At 38.3% G+C, this 21,614-nt stretch overlaps 1 protein-coding gene across 4 annotated transcripts in view; it reads right to left on the reverse strand.

Moving 5' to 3' along the window:
* LOC102158414 (placenta-specific protein 1-like) overlaps positions 1 to 21,614 on the reverse strand; it is a 62,871-nt gene that overhangs the window by 2,423 nt on the left and 38,834 nt on the right. For 3 of the 4 annotated variants that reach the window (XR_002341481.1, XM_021082989.1, XM_021082990.1), the window contains 3 exons: positions 20,542 to 20,639; positions 17,338 to 17,491; positions 16,505 to 16,900 (listed from right to left, as the gene is read on the reverse strand). Coding sequence is in view for 2 of the 4 variants with exons in the window: in XM_021082989.1 (XP_020938648.1) it covers positions 16,844 to 16,900; positions 17,338 to 17,491; positions 20,542 to 20,639 (309 nt within the window). In the remaining 2 variants the exon portion in view is untranslated. Of the gene's footprint in view, positions 1 to 8,571; positions 8,645 to 9,295; positions 9,367 to 16,504; positions 16,901 to 17,337; positions 17,492 to 20,541; positions 20,640 to 21,614 lie in introns of those variants that run through there. The other variant, XR_002341480.1, reaches the window with a different exon arrangement.

Raw genomic sequence — 21,614 nt, forward strand, 5'->3', positions numbered from 1 at the left:
TGAAATGATTATATCTATTGATTCATTTACCTTTCAACCTCTTGGGGAAAAAGCTATCTTCATATTAAAGGGTTTAGGAAGTTCTGTTCTCTCAATGAAGCAGAAGTTATTGAATTCAAAAGATCTGGATATAAGTTATACAGAGGTTTAAACAGAGCAAGAAAACAATGTTAGCTGATCAAAAAGGACAACTTTAGAATACTAATATTACCATGTTTTTAAATAATTTAGCAGATGATAGATGTCCTCACCATTCATCATAGAAATAAAATCAATAAGAAAAAAATAGCCTGAGAAAAACATGTCCAGTGCATATGAAAGATATGAACTCTTACAGATTGACAGATTAATTAGTAGTACAGATATCTTACAGATATTAATAATACAGAGAAGAGCAAATCTAAACGATCAACATATGAAAAGACGTTCAACCTCACCACTAGTCAAGGAGATGCAAATAAAAGTCATGGTAAGGTGTCACTTCATATCCATCAGAACTGGCAAAAATTCCAGGGTGATACTTGATGTAGGCAGGACTTGGGGGAGGCGGGGGCATGAGGGTTAGGGGTGGTTGTGTGGGCATTGCTGATAGAAAAGAATTATTACGTGCCTTGGGGAAACAGGCTGAAAAGGCCTCCATTAAAATTTTAAAAAGAACAAAAGAGAGAAGTGGGAATAAGAGAAAACTGCAAGGAGGAAAGAATAAACCCGGGTTGGTAAAATACTGATGTAATTTTGAAGCTTTAAGTACATGGGGATACAATACAAGTAGAATATTCTTGAATGTCTCTAAAAAATGAAATTCGTGTTCATTTTAACATTGCCAAAAGGCAAGATACAGTACAGGGAGAAGCAAAGACTATGCCAAGCCAAAGTTTCTGATTTGAAACTGGGACAGACCTAAAGCACCCAGATAGTGGACTCCCTCGGGATATAGTTAAAGCTCAGAGTCATAAGCAACCAATCCTCAACCTGTCTAACTCCTGTTTTCTTGTAAGGAAACTGGAGCAACCTTCTTCCTTTTGGATCCCAAGTAAGAGCACTCCCTCTCTAATCCCTCATCCTTCTCTTCCCCCACTACCTGTCCATACATACCTTCACCTGGCGTTGGGAAACGTTTAGGTTGGGAGGTGGTTGTAAAATAGAAATATACATGCCCCCAAAACTTGCCAGCAAACCCTACACTGGGAAGATTTTAATCATTCAACGCTGGAGTGTCATTCTTAGCTTTGAACTTTTTTTTTTTTTTTTAAGCTTTACAGGGCTGCACCTGTGTCATACGGAAATTCCCAGGCTAGGGGTCGAAGTGGAGCTACCAACCTACACCACAGCTCATGGCAATGCCGAATCCCTGATCCACTGAGCAAGGCCAGGGATTGAATCTGTGTCCTCAGGGATACTATTCAGATTTGTTTCCCCTGCACCACAACAGGAACTCCTGAATTCGTGTCTTCTGAAAAATAGGATTTCCATGAGTTTCAATAGATAACATGTAGAGATATGGTATAAAACTAAAGAGCTAAACATCTACACTGTTATTCACCACCTGTGGCTGAGCCATGGCATTTTCTGGAATTCTACATTTAATCACAGGCTGCCAGCTGTGAAACAAATTAGCTAATCTGTGGAACTTAACTCGGAAGTCTTACATGGCAGATAAAACTCAAAAGTCCATGTTTAGCTTTCCTTGGAATGCAGTGCAGGACAGTTAAATGTAGCCCATCTGAAAACAATTGCTAGAACACAGATTTTGAATGGAAGTTATTTCGTATGTCAGAAGAAGCTTCACATTTAAACCAAGCAATTGATAACATATGAATGCTCTTTGAAATGACCATCATGTCTGTTAATTCTCATTTACCTTTCAACCCCTTAGGGGGAAAAATATTCATATTAAAGGGCCTAGGAAATTCTGCTCACTCAATGAAGCAGAAGTTACTGAATTCAAAAGATCTGGATGTAAGTTATACAGAGTTTTAAATAGAGCAAGAAAACAATGTTAGTTGATTTTTAAAAGGATAACTTTAGGACCCTAATATTACCATGTTCTTCAAATAATTTAACAGGTGATAGATGTCTTCACCATTTAACAGTATTGCATAAATAAGTGTTATTGCAGATATTAAAAACTTAATGATCTTGGACACTGTCTAATATAAACATCTCCTTATTAAAACGAACATGTATCAAGTCCAAACCACTCCCCTACATGCCCTAAGTGTTAATGCTAGTGCATTTGTAGAAAAACACTTCCCAAGAATAAATTTAGAATGGAAATTAGATATTACAAAGTGTTATGAAAAATGACCCCCCAAGATTTTGAGCTCAAAGATGCAAGATGAATACCACCACAATACGGTTGGGCATAAGTCCAGCCTTCGTTTGAATTTAGTAGTTTTGAGTTACCTGAAAGAAGGCAATAGTAATACTATAAGTCTTACTATAAATATTAAATTTTTAATTTTTAACATTTCTCCATTTCTGTTCATCAACACATCTATCTTCTCTTGTTTCACAGGTATAAAAATGTCTCTAATTCATCTGGAAATCTGAGATCTGCAGAAAGATTATTTCTAGTCTTCATCCCACCTAGAGTGATGATCTGGGGTGCCACCTGAAGAGTTTCCCACAGATATCTCCCCTGCTAAAACCAACAGGACCACAGTGGTTTTTCTTAGGATTGTAAGATGCCCTCAGCAGTAACCATCAGGAGACTTTGAAAGACCAGAGTTATTACTCACAGGTTTTGGACAGGTAGAGAAAGAAAGCCTGAGCCTAGAGTTCTGCTTTTATTGGGATCTAGAGTGGGAGGCCTAGATTTTGCAGACATACCCTTTAGGGATAAATTTATAACACAAGAGCAGGAATTAAAGTAGCCAAATGGTCATTATTTAAGTCAACCAGAGATGTGGCCTGCCTCTAGCTGGCAGTGTGTTTATTTAAGAGAGCCATATTTAAAGTGGATGCCTCAGCAATTAAAAAACTAAGTCAGGCACTTACATTATAATTTTTAAAAAAATCCTTCAAGTGCTTATACTAAAGAGACACACCTTATGTAAATATTTGACTAGCCTACACAAAGAGTAGAACTGTAAACTAAGTGAATGAAACAAAATCAAAATATTTTATGACGTAAAAACTACATGAAATTCGAATTTCAGTGTCCATAAAGAAAAGCATTATTGAAAGACAAAGTAAATACCTAGGAATAAACCTGACTAAGGAGATAAAAGACTTACATGCTGAGAACTATAAAACATGAACCAAGGAAATTAAAAAGGATTCAAAGAAATGAAAATATATTCCATGCTCCTGAACTGGAAAAATTAGTATTGTTAAAATGGCCTTACTATCCAAAGCAATCCACAGATTCAATGCAATCCCTATCAAATTACCCATGGCATTTTTCACAGAGCTAGAACAAACAATCCAAAAATTGATATGGAATCATAAAACACCCAGAATTGCCAAAGCACTCCTGAGGAACAAAAACCAAGGAGGCATAACTCTCCCAGACTTTAGACAATATTATTAAGATATGGTAATCAAGACAGTGTGGTACTGGTACCAAAACAGGCATACAGACCAATGCAACAGAATAGAGAACCCAGAAATCAACCCAGACACCTCAGTCAATTAATCTTCGACAAAGGAGGCAAGAGTATAAAATGGGAAAAAGTCTTTTCGGCAAGCGGTGCTGGGAAAACTGAACAGCTGCATGTAAATCAATGAACCTAGAACACATCCTCACACCAAGCACAAAAATAAACTCAAAATGGCTTAAAGACTTAAACATAAGACAAGACACCATAAAACTCCTGGAAGAGAACATAGGCAAAACATTCTCTGACATCAACCATACAAACGTTTTCTTAAAGTCTCCTAAGGCAACAGAAATAAAAACAAAAATAAACCAATGGGACTTAATCAAACTTAAAAGCTTTTGCACAGGAAAGGAAGCCATAAAAAAAGATCCTACAGAGTGGGAGAAAATAGTTTCAAATGATGCAACTGATGAAAGCTTAAACTCTAAACTATATGAACAACTTATACAACAAAAAAAACCAATGACCCAATTGAAAAATGGACAGAAGATCTGAATAGACATTTCTCCAAAGAAAGATGGCTAACAAGCAGATGAAAAAATTCTCAACAATCCTGATTATTGGAGAAATGCAAATCAAAACTACTATGAGGTACCACCTCACACGGGTCAGAATGACCATCATTAATAAGTCCACAAGTACCAAGAGTTGGAGAGGGTGTGGAGAAAAGGGAACCCTCATACACTGTTGGTGGGAATGTAATCTGGCACAACCACTATGGAAATCAATATGGAGGTGTTTCAGAAATCAAAGTATAGAACTGCCATATGACTCAGCAATCCAACTCCTGGGTATATACCCGTACAAAACTTTGATTGAAAAAGATACACGCACCCCTGTGTTCACTGCAGCACCTTTCACAATAGCCAAGATACGGAAACAACTTAAATGTCCATCAACAGATGAATGGATTAAGGTGTGGTATATATACACAACAGAATATATACACACAACAGAATGCCACTCATCCATAAAAAAGAACCAAATAATGCCATTTGCAGCAACATGGATAGAATTAAAGATTCTCATACTAAGTGAAGTCAGTCAGAAAGAGAAAGACAAATACCATATGATTCCAGTTATATGTGGAAAATAAAGTATGGAACAAATGAACCTGTCTACAGAAAAAAGCAAACTCATCGACCTGGAGAACAGACTTGTGATTGCTGAGGGGGAGGGAGTGGGTTGAACTGGGAGTTTCGGTTTAGTAGATGCAAACTATTGCATTTGAAGTGGATAAGCAATGAGATCCTGCTGTTTAGCATTGGGAGCCATAGTCCCTTGTGATGGAACATGATGGTGGATAACCTGAGAAAAAGAATATATATGACTAGGTCATTTTGCTGCACAACAAATTGACAGAACAATGTAAACTGTAACAAAAATAAAAACCTAAAAAAGACTGATATGCTCTCATTTACGTATCGTCTGTGGCTGCTTTTGCACTGCAACGATAGAGTAGTTACACTAGAGAACATAGTTTATAAGGCATGGTTCTCAAAACCTAAATCTTTGCTATCTGCCCCTTTACAAAAACAACCCCCTGCCTCCAGCACTAGAGTGTCCTATATAGAGGAACCCCAAGTAGATAAGTGAAAAGGGAAAACTCATTCTTCATTTCCTAGTTAGTAGATGCCTTATTCTTAATAGATAATCTACTTAGCCCTCCTTCTGCATGGTTAAGCAGCAAAACTGACAGCGCCTTTTTACAAAGACAAATTTGGAACAAGTAATTGGACTTTATAAAAGCAAAGAGGAAGAAATACAAAAACTGCATCCTACGCTGACCTGAATCTCAATCTCACAACCCATGACAGAATAAAAAAACAGAAAAACAAAAATCCCACTCAAATCAGTCTGCCAACTCAAAGGTCACTGGACCCAGACATAATTTATTGCCCTGTACATATTTTTGAGATTGTTTCCCCTTCCCTAAGAGATCAAAGTAAAAGAAGTTATATTCTATCACTGTTGAAATAGACAAGTATCCTTTTTGCAATTCTGCTCCCTTTCCCCAAAAGGACTCAGAGAAATTCAGCATGGCTAGTTTATAAGAATTAAGAAATAGCAAAAATTCAAATACCTGGGAATACACCTGACCAAGGAGGTAAAGGACTTATATGCCAAGAACTATAACACAATCAAGGAAATTAAAGATGTAAAGAAATGGAAAGATATCCCATGCTCCTGGATTGGAAAAATTATTATAAAAACGGCCATACTACCCAAAGAAATCTACAGATTCAATGCAATCCCTATCAAATTACCCATGACTGTTTTGACAGAACCAGAACAAAACAATCCAAACATTTATATGGAACCACAATAGACCCAGAATTACCAAAGCAATTCTGAGGAACAAAAACCAAACACGAGGAATAACTCTCCCAGACTTCAGGCAATATTACAAAGCCACAGTCATCAAGACAGTATGGTACTGGTACCAAAACAGACAGACAGACCAATGGAACAGAATAGAGAACCCAGAAATAAACCCTGACACCTGTGGTCAATTAATCTTTGACAAAGGAGGCAAGAACATAAAATGGGAAAAAGACAGTCTTCTCAGCAAGTATTGCTGGGAAACCTGGACAGCTGCAGTGCAACACAATGAAACTAGAACACACCATCACAAAAATAAACTCAAAATGGCTGAAAGACTTAAATATAAGGCAAGACACCATCAAACTCCTAAAAGAGAACATAGGCAAAACATTCTCTGACATCAACGTTACAAATATTTTCTCAGGTCAGTCTCCCAAAGCAACAGAAATTAGAGCAAAAATAAACCCATGAGACCTAATCAAACTGAAAAGCTTTGGCACAGCAAAGGAAACCAAAAAGAAAGCAAAAAGACAATTTACAGAATGGGAAAAAATAGCTTCAAATGATACAACTGACAAGGGCTTAATCTCTAGAATATACAAGCAACTTATACAACTCAACAGCAAAAAAGCCAACCACCCAATGGAAAAATGGGCAAAAGACCTGAATAGACATTTCTCCAAGGAAGATGTACAGATGGCCAACAAGCACAGGAAAAAAGGCTCAACATCCTTGATTATTAGAGAAATGCAAATCAAAACTACCACGAGATACCACCTCACACCAGTCAGAATGGCCATCATTAATAAGTCCACAAATAACAAATGCTGGAGGGGGTGTGGAGAAAAGGGAACCCTCCTGCATTGTTGGTGGGAATGTAAGCTGGTACAACCACTATGGAGATCAGCATGGAGATATCTTAGAAATCTATACATAGAACTACCATATGACCCAGCAATCTCACTCTTGGGCATATATCTGGACAAAACTTTCCTTAAAAAAGACACATGCACCCACATGTTCATTGCATCTCTATTCACAATATCCAAGACATAGAAACAACCCAAATGTCCTTCGACAGATGACTGGATTAGGAAGATGTAGTGTGTGTGTGTGTGTGTACACACACACAATGTAATACTACTCAGCCATAAAAAAGAACCAAATAACGCCATTTGCAGCAACATGGGTGGAACTAGAGACTCTCATCCTGAGTGAAGTAGGTCAGAAAGAGAAAGACTAATACCATATGATATCACTTACATCTGGAATCTACTATATGGCACAAATGAACCTTTCCACAGAAAAGAAACTCATGGACTTGGAGAACAGACTTGTTCTCAAGGGAGAGAAGAAGGGAGAGGGGTGCTTGGGCTTAATGGATACAAACTATTGCCTTTGGAATGGATTAGCAATGAGATCCTGCTGTGTAGCACTGGGAACTATGTCTAGTCACTCATGATGGAGCATGATAATGTGTTAAAATAGAATGTGTACATGTATGTGTAACTGAGTCACCATGCTATACAGTAGAAAAAAATTGTATTGGAGAAATAACTATTAAAAAATAATAATTAAACAAGACAAAAAAAGAATTACAAAATACTGTAGTGAAAACAATCCTGGAGAAAAGAGAGAGAGAGAGTGAGTTCCTGTTGTGGCTTAGCAGTAACGAACCCAACTAGTATCCATGAGGTTGTGGGTTTGATTGATGTCCCTGCTCAGTGGGTTAAGGATCTGGCATTGCCATGAACTGTGGTGTAGGTTGCAGATGCTGCTCAGATCCTGTTGTTGTGGTTATGGCATAGGCCAATAGCCGAAGCTCCAATCTGACTCCTAGCTGGGAACTTCCATATGCCAAAAGTACAGCCCTTAAAAAAAGAAGAAATAACCCTCATTCCAGTTAAGAAGAGTGATCATCTGCACACAATTCTTGTTCTTCACATTCTTACTCCTTATCATCCATTAAACACTCTCCCTTCCACCAAAAAATTGTACCCTGGAAAAAAGATTCCTTGCCCTTTTTCTATATCCATGGCTAAACGATCCATACAGCAGATGCTCAGTACATGTTTATTGAAGTTGTACCCAGGATAACACAACCTAGCATTAAACTGGGACTAACACCAGGACTTTTGGCTTGGTTCAACCTGAGCCTGCATTTGGCTCCATCTCTGACTTGCTCTGAAGTTCAGATTCTTGTATCTATTTACCTACTTGACATGGCCACTGATCCAAAATTCATCTTTCTCTGCAAACTGTTCCATCTGACTACCCAGATCCTAAATCCTAGACATTAATTTTGATCCCTCTATTTCCTTTATTCCCTCATCCTTCATATCTAATCCATCAAATCCTGGTCACTGCACTTTTCAGAAAGGTCAAGTCTGTCTACCTATGAGCCACACTGACTTCCTTTCTGTGCCTTGAGCAATGCCAAGCTTTCTTCCAAATAGGGTTTTGCATTTTGTCTTCCTTTAGTTTGGACTGCCCTCTCCCTGAAGCACCTGTGGCTGGCATGCTTTCATCCAGAGCATCCTGCTTCTAACCCCTGCCTTTCCCTGTCTTATACCACTCTCACTTTAAAGCATTTTCTGTGATACAAAATTACCATTTATCTGTTTATATGTTGATCACCTACCTTTTATGCCAGAAAGCCAGCTCCGTGAGTTTGATGGCTTTGTATTTCCTGCTAACTGCCCATCCCCTAGGACCTAAAAGCGGAGTCTGGCATTGGGAAGACACTCAAACATTTTTCATTAATACATGAGAAAGGGAAGAATTTGACCAGAAAGGAAAATCACAGTGTGTTTCCCCGTGTTCAGAGAAAGTAAGCATCATACATTATCACTTTCAAGAAAAGAAAAGATTTTCTTGGTTGGTGGGTTGTTTCTTGAGGATAAAGAATTCTGCTGGAAGAAAAGACAGCCTCTCACACTAGACTGAAAATACCTCAAGGCTCAGGACTTTTCTTTATAATTTTTTTTTTTTTTTTTTTTTTTTTTTTTTTTTTTTTTTTTGCTTTTTAGGGCCACACTGTGGCATATGGATGTTCCCAGTTCTCAGGCTAAGGGTCTAATCAGAACTACAGCTGCCACAGCAGGTTCAGGCTGCCTCTGCAACCTACACCACATCTCACAGCAATGCTGGATCCTTAACCCACTGAACAAGGCCAGGGATCAAACCCATATCCTCATGGTTATTAGATTCACTTCCACTGAGGCAGTAACAGGAACTCCCTATACCTAGATCTTAATTCTTCCTCACCATAGACTAGGACTCTTCCCCGCCCCCTCCCAAATAGACAAGAACATGCAGCCACACCTGGGGAAGGAAAACAAATACTGACTTGTCTGGGGACTTACCAAACTCCATGTCATAAGCTGCACTCCCTGCAGATGGCACTGTTTAATAGTTTAGAAGGAGCCATGAGAGGCTTTTGGAGGAAAAACAAACAAGACGGGGTGAAATTTTCTTTACTCATTTTACAAAATTGAACATCTGTTTCAATTTTTCCTTGAAACTTAAGAGTCCTACAACTTTAGATACACCATTATTTTATGGACCAATAAGACTAATGATATATCTGACACATTTCATCACTTAATTTTAATAATCTTAATCTATGCACATTATAAGAGTTATAAGAGTTTGTGTGGACATTTTTAATCATATCACTCTTATGCTGCATACAAAAGCAAAGGTAAAAAAGATACCAGGTTAAAGTAATAATAAAACATTATCATAATGAGTCTAACTGTTGTAAATTACTTCTTGATTCAATCAACAAAGATCACGTTTTCCCACATACTTATCATCCTTTGAGACATCACAAGCATCGATAATGCAAATATCTCTTAAAAGGGTGCTCATTCTCATCTCTAGAATTGCCTTCCAATTGGCAACCCCCATGTCTCAAATTTCCAGGCTGACCCTCTTTGATCTTACCAGGGGATGTCAACAAAAATTTCAACTAAATTCATGCACAAGTGATCACAGCTACACCACACCTGTCCATTGGCCAATTGCAATGCCATTGGTAATAAAGCCTCTAAAATTTGGATGAGTCTTATTATACAGAAAAAAAAGTGCTTGTTAGAATGAATGAAATATCTTACACATCTCTGTTCTTACCACTGGAGATACAGAAGTGGGGGGGTGGATAATCTCAAGAGGGTTAATACTGTAATGAAGGGATACAGACAATAAAAAATAAGCAAAAGATAGATCATATTAGATGGTGATAAACACTATGAAAGATTTAGAGCTGTACATGGGGTAAAATTTTAAATAATTTCCTCAGTCAAGGAAGGCCTCTCTGAGAAAGTGACTTTTAAGCATAGATCTGAAGTTGTCACATGAGCCAGCCATAGAAGAATAGGGGGCAGTGAGAATTCCAGGCAGATGGAACATTAAGGCACAATAGTCTGAAGGCAGAGCATACCTGGCCTATTCAATAATGGCAAGGAGCTCAGTAGCTAAAGTAGAGTGAGGACAGACAGACAGAACAGACTAGTGGTTGTCAAGGAGGAGGGGAGAAGGGGGAGAGATGGTTTGGGAGTCTGGGATTCGCAGGTGCAAACTAGTATATATATAGAATGGATAAACAACAAAGTCCTACTGCATAGTACAGGGGAACTATATTCAATATTCTATGATAAATCTTATGGAGGAAAAGGCTATGAAAAAAAGTATATATATAATGAATCATTTGTACAACAAAAACTAACACAACATTGTAAACATTTCAATAAATTTTTTAAAATAAATACATGGATATGTGTATACGTATAACTGAATCACTTTGTACAGCAGAAATTATCACAACACTGAGAGTCAACTACAATTCAATAAACTTGAAGGAAGGAAGTGAGGGAGGGGGAAGGTTGAGGTGAGTGGAGTATTATAACAGGAACTGAGTGCCAGCATTCCCAAGCCCTCTTCCCCGAGCAGGATACATAATGTCCCCGGGCCATAATTAAGGCCAGAACTTTTACCATTGAGTCAGAAGGGAGGAATAGGCTCGGCACAGAGGATTTTTAGGGAAGTGAAACTATTTTGTGTAATACTTTAATGGTGGGTACAGGTCATGACACATTTGTCCAAATCCACAGAATGCAGAGCAAGAGTGAACATTAAGGTAAACTATGGACTTTGGGCACGTATGATGAATCTACATTGACACAACAGTCACAACAAATGTGCCACTTTGCTGGGGGAGTTGATGATGGAGAGGCTGTGCCTTTGTCGGGGCAGAAGGTATATGGGAAATTCCTGCACCTTCCTCTCAATTTTGCTGTGAACCAAAAACTTTTTTAAAAAATTAATGTTTAAATACAAGAATACATATTATCTTTCTCTTAATAGTATCTAAAAAACAGCTTTGCACATAATTTTTCCTCCCATTCTCTTATTTTTGTGGGTATGATAAGAACAATTAGCCTAAGATCTATTCTTTCAGCAAAATGAAGTATTGTTTCCTCTAGGCACCGTGGTGTACAGTAGCTCTCTAGGACTTACATGGCATTGAGATAACTGGAAATCCACATGCAAAAGAATAAAACTGGGGGAATTCCCATCATGGCTCAAATCCGACTAGGAACGATGAGTTTGCGGGTTCGGTCCCTGCCTTGCTCAGTGGGTTAAGGATCCGGCATTGCCGTGAGCTGTGGTGTAGGTTGCAGACATGGCTCGGGTCCTGCGTTGCTGTGGCTCTGGCGTAGGCTGGCAACCACAGCTCCGATTAGACCCCTAGCCTGGGAACCTCCATGTGCCACAGGAGCGGCCCTAGAAAAGGCAAAAAGACCAACAAAAAAAAAAAAAAAAAAAAAGAATAAAACTGGAGTCCCATCATACACCATACACAAAAATTAATTGAAAACGAAATAAAGATTTAAATATAAGACCTGAAGCTATAATTACAGTACTGAAATTAAACATGATTTAAAAACTCCCAAAAAAAGTCCAAGACCTGATGGCTACACAGGCACATTCTTCAAACATTAAGAGTTAATACCTATCCTGAAACTATTCCAAAAAATTGAAGAGGAAGGAATACTTCCAAACTCCTTCTATGACGTCAACATTACCCCATACCAAAACTAGACAAAGATACCAGAAAAAAAAAAAAAAGAAAATTTACAGGCCAGTATCACTGATGATTGAACATAGATGCAAAAACCTTCAACAAAATATTGCAACTGAATCCAATGACACAGCAGAAGGATCATACACTATGAGCAAGTGGGATTTATCCAGGGGTGCAAGGATTTTTCATTATCCACGAATCAGTGTGATACACCACATTAACAAACTGAAGAAAAAAATATGATCATCTCAATAGATGTAGAAAAAGCTTTGGACTTTTTCTACTTATGACAAAAACTCTTCAGAAAGTGGGCACACAGGGAACCTAATAATGTAATTTACATTCCCACTAACAGTGTAAGAGGGTTCCCCTTTCCCTGCTCCCTCTCTAGCATTTATGTAACCCTCTTACACTGTTAGTGGGAATGTGATAGTCTATATGGGGAAAGAATCTACAGAATGGGAAAACAAGTTTCGAACCACCTATCTAAAAAATGGTTAATTTTCAAAACATATTAAGGAATTCATACAAATCAACAGCAATAACAATAGTGATAACCCAATTTAAAATGGGTGAAAGAACTTAATAGACATTTCTCCAAAGAAAACATCCACATGGCCAAGAGATATATGAAAAGATAAGCAGCCTCACTTATCAGGGAATTACAAATCAAAACCACAATGAGATATCATCTCACATCAGTTAGGATGGCTAAACAAAAGGCAACAAAATTTTATCAACAGAATACAAGAGACGTCAGTAAAAATGTGGAGAAAAGGGAACCTTTGTACACTGTTGGTGGTAAAATCATGCAGATGCTGTGGAAAACGGTATGGATGTTCCTCAAAAAAACCACAAGGTAAGCCACCAATGTTACCTCTGTGTGTGTGTTATCTCAAGAGGAATTGAAATTAGGGTCAGCATTATTTACAATAGGCAAGACCTCAGGGCAACCTAAGAGCCCACTGATGGATGAATGGATAAAGAAAATTATATACAATTACTCAGTCTTTTAAAAGAAGGAAATCCTGACATTTGTGACAATATAGATGAACTTGAGGAATATAATGCCACGTGAAATAAGCCAGACACAGATACAAATTCTGTATGACACCACTTATGTGAGGAATCTAGGAGTTCCCGGCATGGCGCAGTGGTTGATGAACCTAACTAGGAACCATGAGGTTGCAGGTTCGATCCCTTGCCTCGCTCAGTGGGTTAAGGATCTGGCATTGCCATGAGATGTGGTGTAGGTCACAAATGCGGCTTGGATCTGGCATGGCTGTGGCATAGACCAGTGGCTACAGCTCCAATTTGTCCCCTAGCCTGAGAAATTCCATATGCCATGAACATAGCCCTAAAAAAACAAAAACAAAAATACCACATCATATACTTAAAAGTTGGCTAAGAGGGCAGATCTTATATGTTCTTATCACAAAAAGCAATAACTAAAGAGGGTGGGTGGATATGCTTACGGTATAGATTGCAGTTTCATGAATGTATATTTATCTCTAAACTCATCAAGTTGTATATATTAAATGGGGACAAGTTTGTATAAATTAGTTATTAAAAAAAGAAACACAGGAGTTCCCATATGGTGCGGCAGTTAAGGATCCAGCGTTGTCACTGCTGTGGCACAAAGTGATCCCTAGCCTGGGAACTTCTAAATACCATAGGTGCAGCCAAAAAAAAAAAAAAAAAAGAAAAGAAAAAGAAAAAGAAAAAGATACGTGCACCCTGCACTATTTACAATGGCCAAGACATGGAAGCAACCTAAATGTCTCTCAACAGATGAGTGGATAAATAGGGTGTGAGATATACGTATTTTTTTATATATTCCATATATATATAATGGAATATTACTCAGCCATAAAAAAGAATGAAATATTGCCATTTGCAGCAATGTGGATGGACCTAGAGATTACCGTAAGTGAAGTCAGAGAAAGATATAATATTACTTATATATGGAATCTAAAAAACAAGATACAACTGAACATATTTCCAAAACAGAGACTCAGAGACATAGATAAGAAATTTATGGTTACCAAAAGGGAAAGGGTGGGGGACGGATAAATTAGGAGGTGGGGAGTAAACATATACACTCTACATGTAAAATAGATAACCAACAAGGTCCTACTGTACAAGTTACCAACAGTCCAATATTTCTCACCTCTTTGACAATAGCCCAGAACTAGTAAAAATTAAGGGACTAAGGAGAACCAGCCTCCTTAACCACAGAGAGGCCTTAATCTTGGCGACACTCCCAGAATAGACCATTCAGGAAATAGAAGGTGAAGGTTTAGGAAGCCTTGCTTGATTTTAGGCCTGGACCCATGCTCAGGTGCTAACAGTTATCTACCAAGGGAAAACTTCTACAGCACTCACTCAGCCTCTGCAAAGGAACATTTTTATGACAAGTCTAGGACTAAAAAGTGTATGCAGGTCCCATACAATTTAACAGCTGCTTTCAGTCGTCATGGACCTGATTCTTCTCAGGGATCTTTGAAATTCCTGATACAGTGTCATACATGGATCGACCGACTTATAAGGGCTTCTGTGGAATCAATTTATGGATGCCACAAAGCTTTTGATGGATAAGGTTCTTGGATTATGCACTTGAAGTCACTATTTCAGGTTGAAGGTGAGTCTTCCAGAAAGATTTGGTTATTATGCATCTATCTCCCTCCGGGGCACTAGGAGAAGATGTAACAAACATGAAGGCTTTTATCCTTCCAGGAGGGCAAGTCTAAGGGGACTAAGACCTATAGGACCAGCCTAGACTGCTATGGAAGTAACCTTGGTGGAATCCCACCCTCCAACGTGAATTCTGGGCTAATTAACTTCAGAGATCAATTGATAGAAAGTGTTGTCAAATAAGAAATTGAAAACTTAGCCCCCCCCACCACCACCAATTTGTCTTGTTCCTAGAATGTAAGAATGAAGATTAACCTCTTTCTGTTGACCTTGGAGAAAGGTAAATAAATGTTCTACTATCGATGTTTCCAAAAGCCATAGGCCTGCTATGTGGTCAGGCTTTGTACTCTTATCTCCTTATTGACCCAATGGTGTGTATTTCCACCACAGTTTAATTCCTTTAAGAAAGCTTTAATAGTTATTAACAGCAAGGGATTATGTTTCCATTGAATTGAAAACATGACTTGTCCACAATGCAGAAAACTGCTAAACAATAGACCAGTTCTCCCTACATTTGCCAAGAACATCCATGGGAGATTAGAACATAAAAGACTCCATTAGGTTCTGGTTTTGCTTCCTGCTAGCAAAGCAAACATTGACAATTCCACCTCTTAGGCTTTGTTCTCTTATTTGGAAAAGGAATTTGGTTTAAAAAAAAAAAAAAAAACCCTTTGTAAAAAGTGCAGACTTATACAAGTCAATGTAATTCAGGCTCTATACCCAAGACGTCAGTTATAAGAAAAAAAGAATATTTCAAACAACTGGAAAATTGAAGGATAGAACATTCATAGCCCCACCAGATTTTAACACTTTATGTGTTTGTTTCAGATATATCTGAGAAATAAAACATTATAGTGGAGAGAGTTCCTTGGTGGTCTAGTGTTTAGGATTTGTTGCTTTCACCATTACAGCCCGGGTTCAAGCCCTGGTCTGGGAACTGAGATCTACATCAAGCTGCTGCACACCACAGCCTGACCTCACCAAAAAAATTACAGTGGCCACCTCCACCCGCCCCATGTGCCCCTATTTAATGCCATTGTCCTTCCATCCGCCGAGGTAATAACCAACATTTCCACACATGGTTGTACACTTTCACTAAATACTCATAGAGATAGCATTCACTGTGCAAATACAGCCCGCCTGCATATTTTTAAAACTTCACCAGTGATGTCATACCAGAAATATTCTGCACCTCATCTCTAATAGTACTAAATTGACAGACCTATGTAGCTTACACAATGAAGAAGCCATAGATGTGAAAGTCGGAGCATAGGTTGTTCTCCAAGTTTTCCATAAATGCATTCATTTAGTCACTAAAATAGTCCTAGGAGGTAGATATTTTTCTCCCATTTTACAAGTGATCAAGTGATACATGAAGTTAAATAACCTGCCCCGGGGCCATACAACCAGTTAAGAGGCATATAATCTGAATGCAATCAGACTCTGAGATAAGGGTTCAAAGCTCAAAATTGGTTCAAAAGGAGCACATTAATACAATAGCTAATTTTGAGGGAGGGTTCCTGGTGTGAAGAAGAGCTTAATTAAGTGGCAGGTGTAACCACTCATCTTTCTGAAAGCCCTTTATATCCACTATTTTTTTTCCAATTTCATCTTCACTCACCATATGAGGTAAAACTAAAAGAATGTGAATGTGTCACCATACATAAACTAGCAGTTCCTCTGTAAGTAGTTTATTGAACAGCTAGTAATGGCTGTGTGGGTAACAAATGGCCCTTCCACACACCTCCCAGCTTAGGCCTTATTTTGAAGTTACCACTCAGACATCAAGAAGTATAGATACAAAGACACAGCATGTTTTATTTGTAAAATCACCTCCCCATAAAAACTAAGAAAGACATCTTTCTTATCTTAAGAGAAATGCAAAAGCTATTTTGCCACTTGTTTAAAAGGAATATGTTTTAAAAATAAATAAAAAATAAAAGGAACACATTTAAAAAAAAAAACATTAGGCACTTATCTGAACCCTAACTTCTAGATGGCCTCTCAGAAGGTGGCACCAAAAACTTCCAAAATCTAGGATGACTGGATTTAAAATTAACTTTAAGATTGCTATCACAATAGTTATCAAGATTGCTATAGAATAATCTAGAACATAGCCATGGGGGCACTCTTATGAACCACAAGGATGAGGCATTTTAAGTAGAAGTGACTGATGGGGTGGCTTTACCTGCAGAAGAAAAAGACAGGGAGTTAACAGTTGCAGGGTAGCTGCTGAGCCACTTGGTACAGAAAATACATTGACTTAAGCCTTTGACCACTGAATATTGAGCATCTATCATCTGCCAGGGGTCAAGAGATTGAGACACTTGACAACTTTTATCCCAGCAACTGAGTACTGTTTAAAGTGAACAGTTTGATCATCAGATTATATTTAAACTAGGCTGGGGATTAGTTCATCTGACATAACTGGGATGAATGGATACTTATCAATAACACCAGAACATATCTAGACCCATGGAGATAGTGTTTTCCATATGTGGCTGTAAGTAACGTAAGACATCACATCAACACTATTTAAAACAAAAGCACTCATTAGCAGAGTTTTGAGCTTTTTCTTCCCTCCTACCAACCCCAGCATGTGCTGCCTGTTCTCAGGATCCTCACCGAGGGGTTTTGGAAGTATGGAATCCAAGGCAAGCCAAGCAGGCAAGGGTTGGTTAAGCTCCAGGAAGAACGAGACTTGGCAGAAGGAATGCCATTTTTGAACTTTGTTAGATTGTTGTTGGTAGTGCTTGGAATGCTGTCTGAAAATGATGAGCTACAAGTTTTAAAGAAGAGAAAATCTTCATGTCAGGTTAAGTTTAAAAGTAAACCATTGAATCTCGTGTTGGCTCTACTCATTCCCATTTACCCTACTTCAACAGCCGCAGCTTCACCACCACCACCAGGCTGCCCCTACTTGATCTTTTAAAAATTTTATTAAGGTATAGTTGACTTACAATGGCATGTTAGCTTTGCGTGAACAAAATCCATCTATAAAGAACTGCATATTTTCACAGATTGCACTCCAAAGTTATAAAATATTCCTGTGCTGCAAATTACATCCTTATAACTTATTTTATACCTAGAAGTTTGTACCTCTTAATCTTCTTTACCTATTTTACCCTCCCCCACCCTTCTCCCCTGTAGTATCCACTAGTTTGTTCTGCTATCTGTGAGCCTGTTTCTGTTTTGTTATGTTTTATTTTTTAAGAGTCCACTCTCAACAGATAAATAGATAAAGAAGATGTGGCACACTGCTTGTAACAGAGAGAGCTCCACCCAATGTCCTGTGATTGCCTATATGAGAAAAAATCTGAAAAAGAATGGATCTGTGTATTTGTGTAACTGAATCACTTTGTTGTACAGCAGAAATAACAGTATTGTAAGTCAACTCTACGTCAATAAAACTTAAAAAATGAAAAAAGTATACACACACACGCACACACATATACACATGACAGAATATTAGCCATAAAAAAGAATGAAATTTTGACAATAACGCTATTAGGAATTCCCCTTCTCCCTCCCAATGACGTATCATTGGAGAAGCTGTTCCCTAATACAGAGAATGTTAGCCGATAGCCTTGTGAAGAAGTTATCCAAAAACAACTCTCATTAGCATAAAGCAAGAGTCCTAGATATTTTACATTTTCCATTAATAAAATGCTAGAACAATAAAAATGTAACTTCATTGATCCTTTTCTTATAACCAAGCAGAATCTATTTTTATACCATATATTTAGTCTCTAAACCAAATATGATGATTTAAAATTATTTGCTACCAAATGTGTTTTCTAAAATTTTTTATTAAAATAGTTGATTCACAATGTTTACAATGTTGTGTCATTGACCCTTAAAGTATAAAAATGTTTAGAACATTTTCCCAAAAACCATAGAGTCATGGTATCTATATTAAACAAGGCCCCTAATTTTTTTTAAAAATATTTTTCAATCCAATTATTCCCATTCAGGTGTACAGGATTTAAGTACATTACCAAAATTTTAAAAAACTAAATATGGAACTCCCATACGATCCAGCAATTCTACTCCTGGGCATATATCCAAACAAAACTATAATTCAGAAAGGTACCTGCACCCCATGTTCATTGCCTAATATTCACAATAGCCAAGGGAAACAACCTGAATGTCCATCAGCAGATGAGTGGATTAAGAGGATGTGGTACATATATACATAAAAAAGAACAAAATAGGAGTTCCTGTTGTAGCTCAGGGGTTAACGAATCCGACTAGGAACCATGAGGTTTCAGGTTCGATCCTGGCCTTGCTCAGTAGGTTAAGGATCCGGCATTGCCATGAGCTGTGGTGTAGGTTGCAGACGCGGTTTGGAACCCAAGTTGCTGTGGCTGTGCCGTAGGCCAGCGGCTACAGCTCCAATCGACCCCTCTCCTGGGAACCTTCATACGCTCCAAGTGTGGCCCTAGAAAAGACAAAAAGACCAAAAAAAAAAAAAAAAAAAGAACAAAATAATGCCATTTGTAGCATAGATGCAACTAGAGATTCTCACACGAAGTGAAAGTAAGTCAGAAAGAAATACCGTATGATATCACTCATATGTGGAATCTAAAATATGGCACAAATGAACATATCTACAAAACAGAAACAGACAGATCAGACTTGTGGTTGCCAAGGAGTGGGGAGGGAGTGGGATGGACTGGGAGTTTGGGGTTAGTAGATGCAAACTATTCCATTTACAATGGATAAACAAGGAGGTCCTGCTGTACGGCACAGGGACTATATCCAATCTCTTGGGATAGAGCATGATGGAAGACAATATGAGAAAAATACTGTATAAATATGTATGACTGGGTCACTTTACTATACAGCAGAAATTGATACAACATTGTAAATCAACTATACATTAATTTAAATTTTTTAAAATATAAAATAATTTAAAATGAGGTCTTGTGCAGAAGAATCATACACAACTTGTCAGGATTTTTTTTTTGACTTTAAAGAGTGGACACTGCATGCTTTTGCTACCTTTCCTATTTTTCAAGCATCTCCTGATCTTTGGTGTGTGTGTGAGAAGGTGTGTTTAGGTCCTGACTTGCCATCTCCTAACAATACCTAACGATCTTGAGCCCATCAAAGTTTGAATTCCATGACCCCATTTTACTCTCTTGGTAGGGTTCCCCCAAAGCAGAATGTAACAAGGAGATGCATATTTGGGGGGGGTTATTATAGGAGGGTTCCCAGTAAGGCAACAGGGGAAGCAGAAGAAGGTGAAGCTCACCAAAGGGAGCTGTTTCAGTCAAAGTCCAAGCCTCAGCAGAACCTGCCAGAGAGCTTTAAAGTCAACTCCTTCCTCATAGTTTATTCTTGAATTGGGCAACAGAGCCAGGCTTTCAAACCCCACTCAATCTTAGAGGTGGGGGTAACTTTGTAAACTCCTAGAGCCCTGTTGGGGTCAGCAAAGGCCCAAGTGAACAGAATCAAGGGGAGTGGCACACAGGAATGGTGAGGGCCCTCCAAGGACATCCAAGCAGACCATCTGCAATGACCAGATGATGTGGATAAGCATCTCCATGGACTGAGGGGACTGGGCATGCCAATCATTGCAGGTCCTAAACCAAACTGAGTTTCACTTTCCAAACATATTACCTTTTTTTTTTCTGGCCCACACCCATGGCACATGGAATTTCCTGGGCCAGGGATCAAACCCACACCATGGCAGTGACCTGAGCTGCTGCAGAGACAATGCCAGATCCTTAACCCACTGAGCCACCAGGGAACTCTAAAACATTTTACTTTTAACAAGTAGTTCATAGAAAGTAAACTGGGAACCAGCTGGCTCATCATACTCACCTGAAAACAATACACCTTAAAAGAACTTTTCCAGTGATTCCTTTGTGCAGTATGTTATAATAGAGAATTGAATAAAAAATCACTCCATTGGCAAAAACCTAATGGGATAAAAAAAAAATTTTTTTAATTGAAGTAGACCATCTTGCACAGGAGTTTTAATGAAATGCAAGAAATGGATCAAGATGTAAGATCTTTATACTAAAGTCTCTCCCCATGGAGCCTGAAGAGAATGTTTCCAAGAGAGACCACTAAGAAAATGCCAACTGCATGCAACTAGTTTGCATTGGTAGAAACTGAAGTCATGAAACTGAAATCACAAATGGCCAGGTGAGAAGCAGTTACTTCTACTTAATACATTTATTCTGGGATTTGGCCTTTTGACATTACCACAGGGCTAGGTTCCAGGTTGCCAGAAAAATTAGAGAGGCACTTTTATTTAAAACCATAACTGGAGGTTTGTGTTGTCTGAATACAGGCTTATTGTGGGGACATTCAAAAACACTCTGTGAAAATTTCCATAATCCTAACATAGGAACAACTTTATAAGCCCATTTATGTCCTAAGTTTTTGCTATTACACATGTTTAAATGTCATACTGCATTAATATCTTTCGACCCTTAATTTATACAATATTCACATGTAAATAAAAGAGTTTCAAGGACATTTAATAGAAATATAACACTCAATAATATGTTGCTATTGAACTGTATTTTTTTTAATTTTTTTTAGGGCCACACAGCATATGGAGGTTCCAAGGTCAGGGGTCAATTAGAGCTGTAGCTGCCAGCCTATTACCACAGCCACAGCAACTCGAGATCCAAGCCCCGTCTGTGACCTGCAACGCCAGATCCCTAACCCACTGAGTGAGGCCAGGGATCAAACCCACAACCTCATGGTTCCTGGTCAGATTCACTTCTGCTGTGCCAAGATGGGAACTCCATGAACTGTTATTTTAGTCAAAAGTATATCAGTTATGGGAGTTCCTGTCATGGCGCAGCAAGAAAATCAATCTGAAAATCAACCTGCAACTATGAGGTTGCAGGTTCGATCCCTGGCCTCACTCAGTAGGTTAA

Source organism: Sus scrofa, chromosome 2 (assembly GCF_000003025.6).
Source record: "Sus scrofa isolate TJ Tabasco breed Duroc chromosome 2, Sscrofa11.1, whole genome shotgun sequence".
Taxonomy (NCBI): domain Eukaryota; kingdom Metazoa; phylum Chordata; class Mammalia; order Artiodactyla; family Suidae; genus Sus; species Sus scrofa.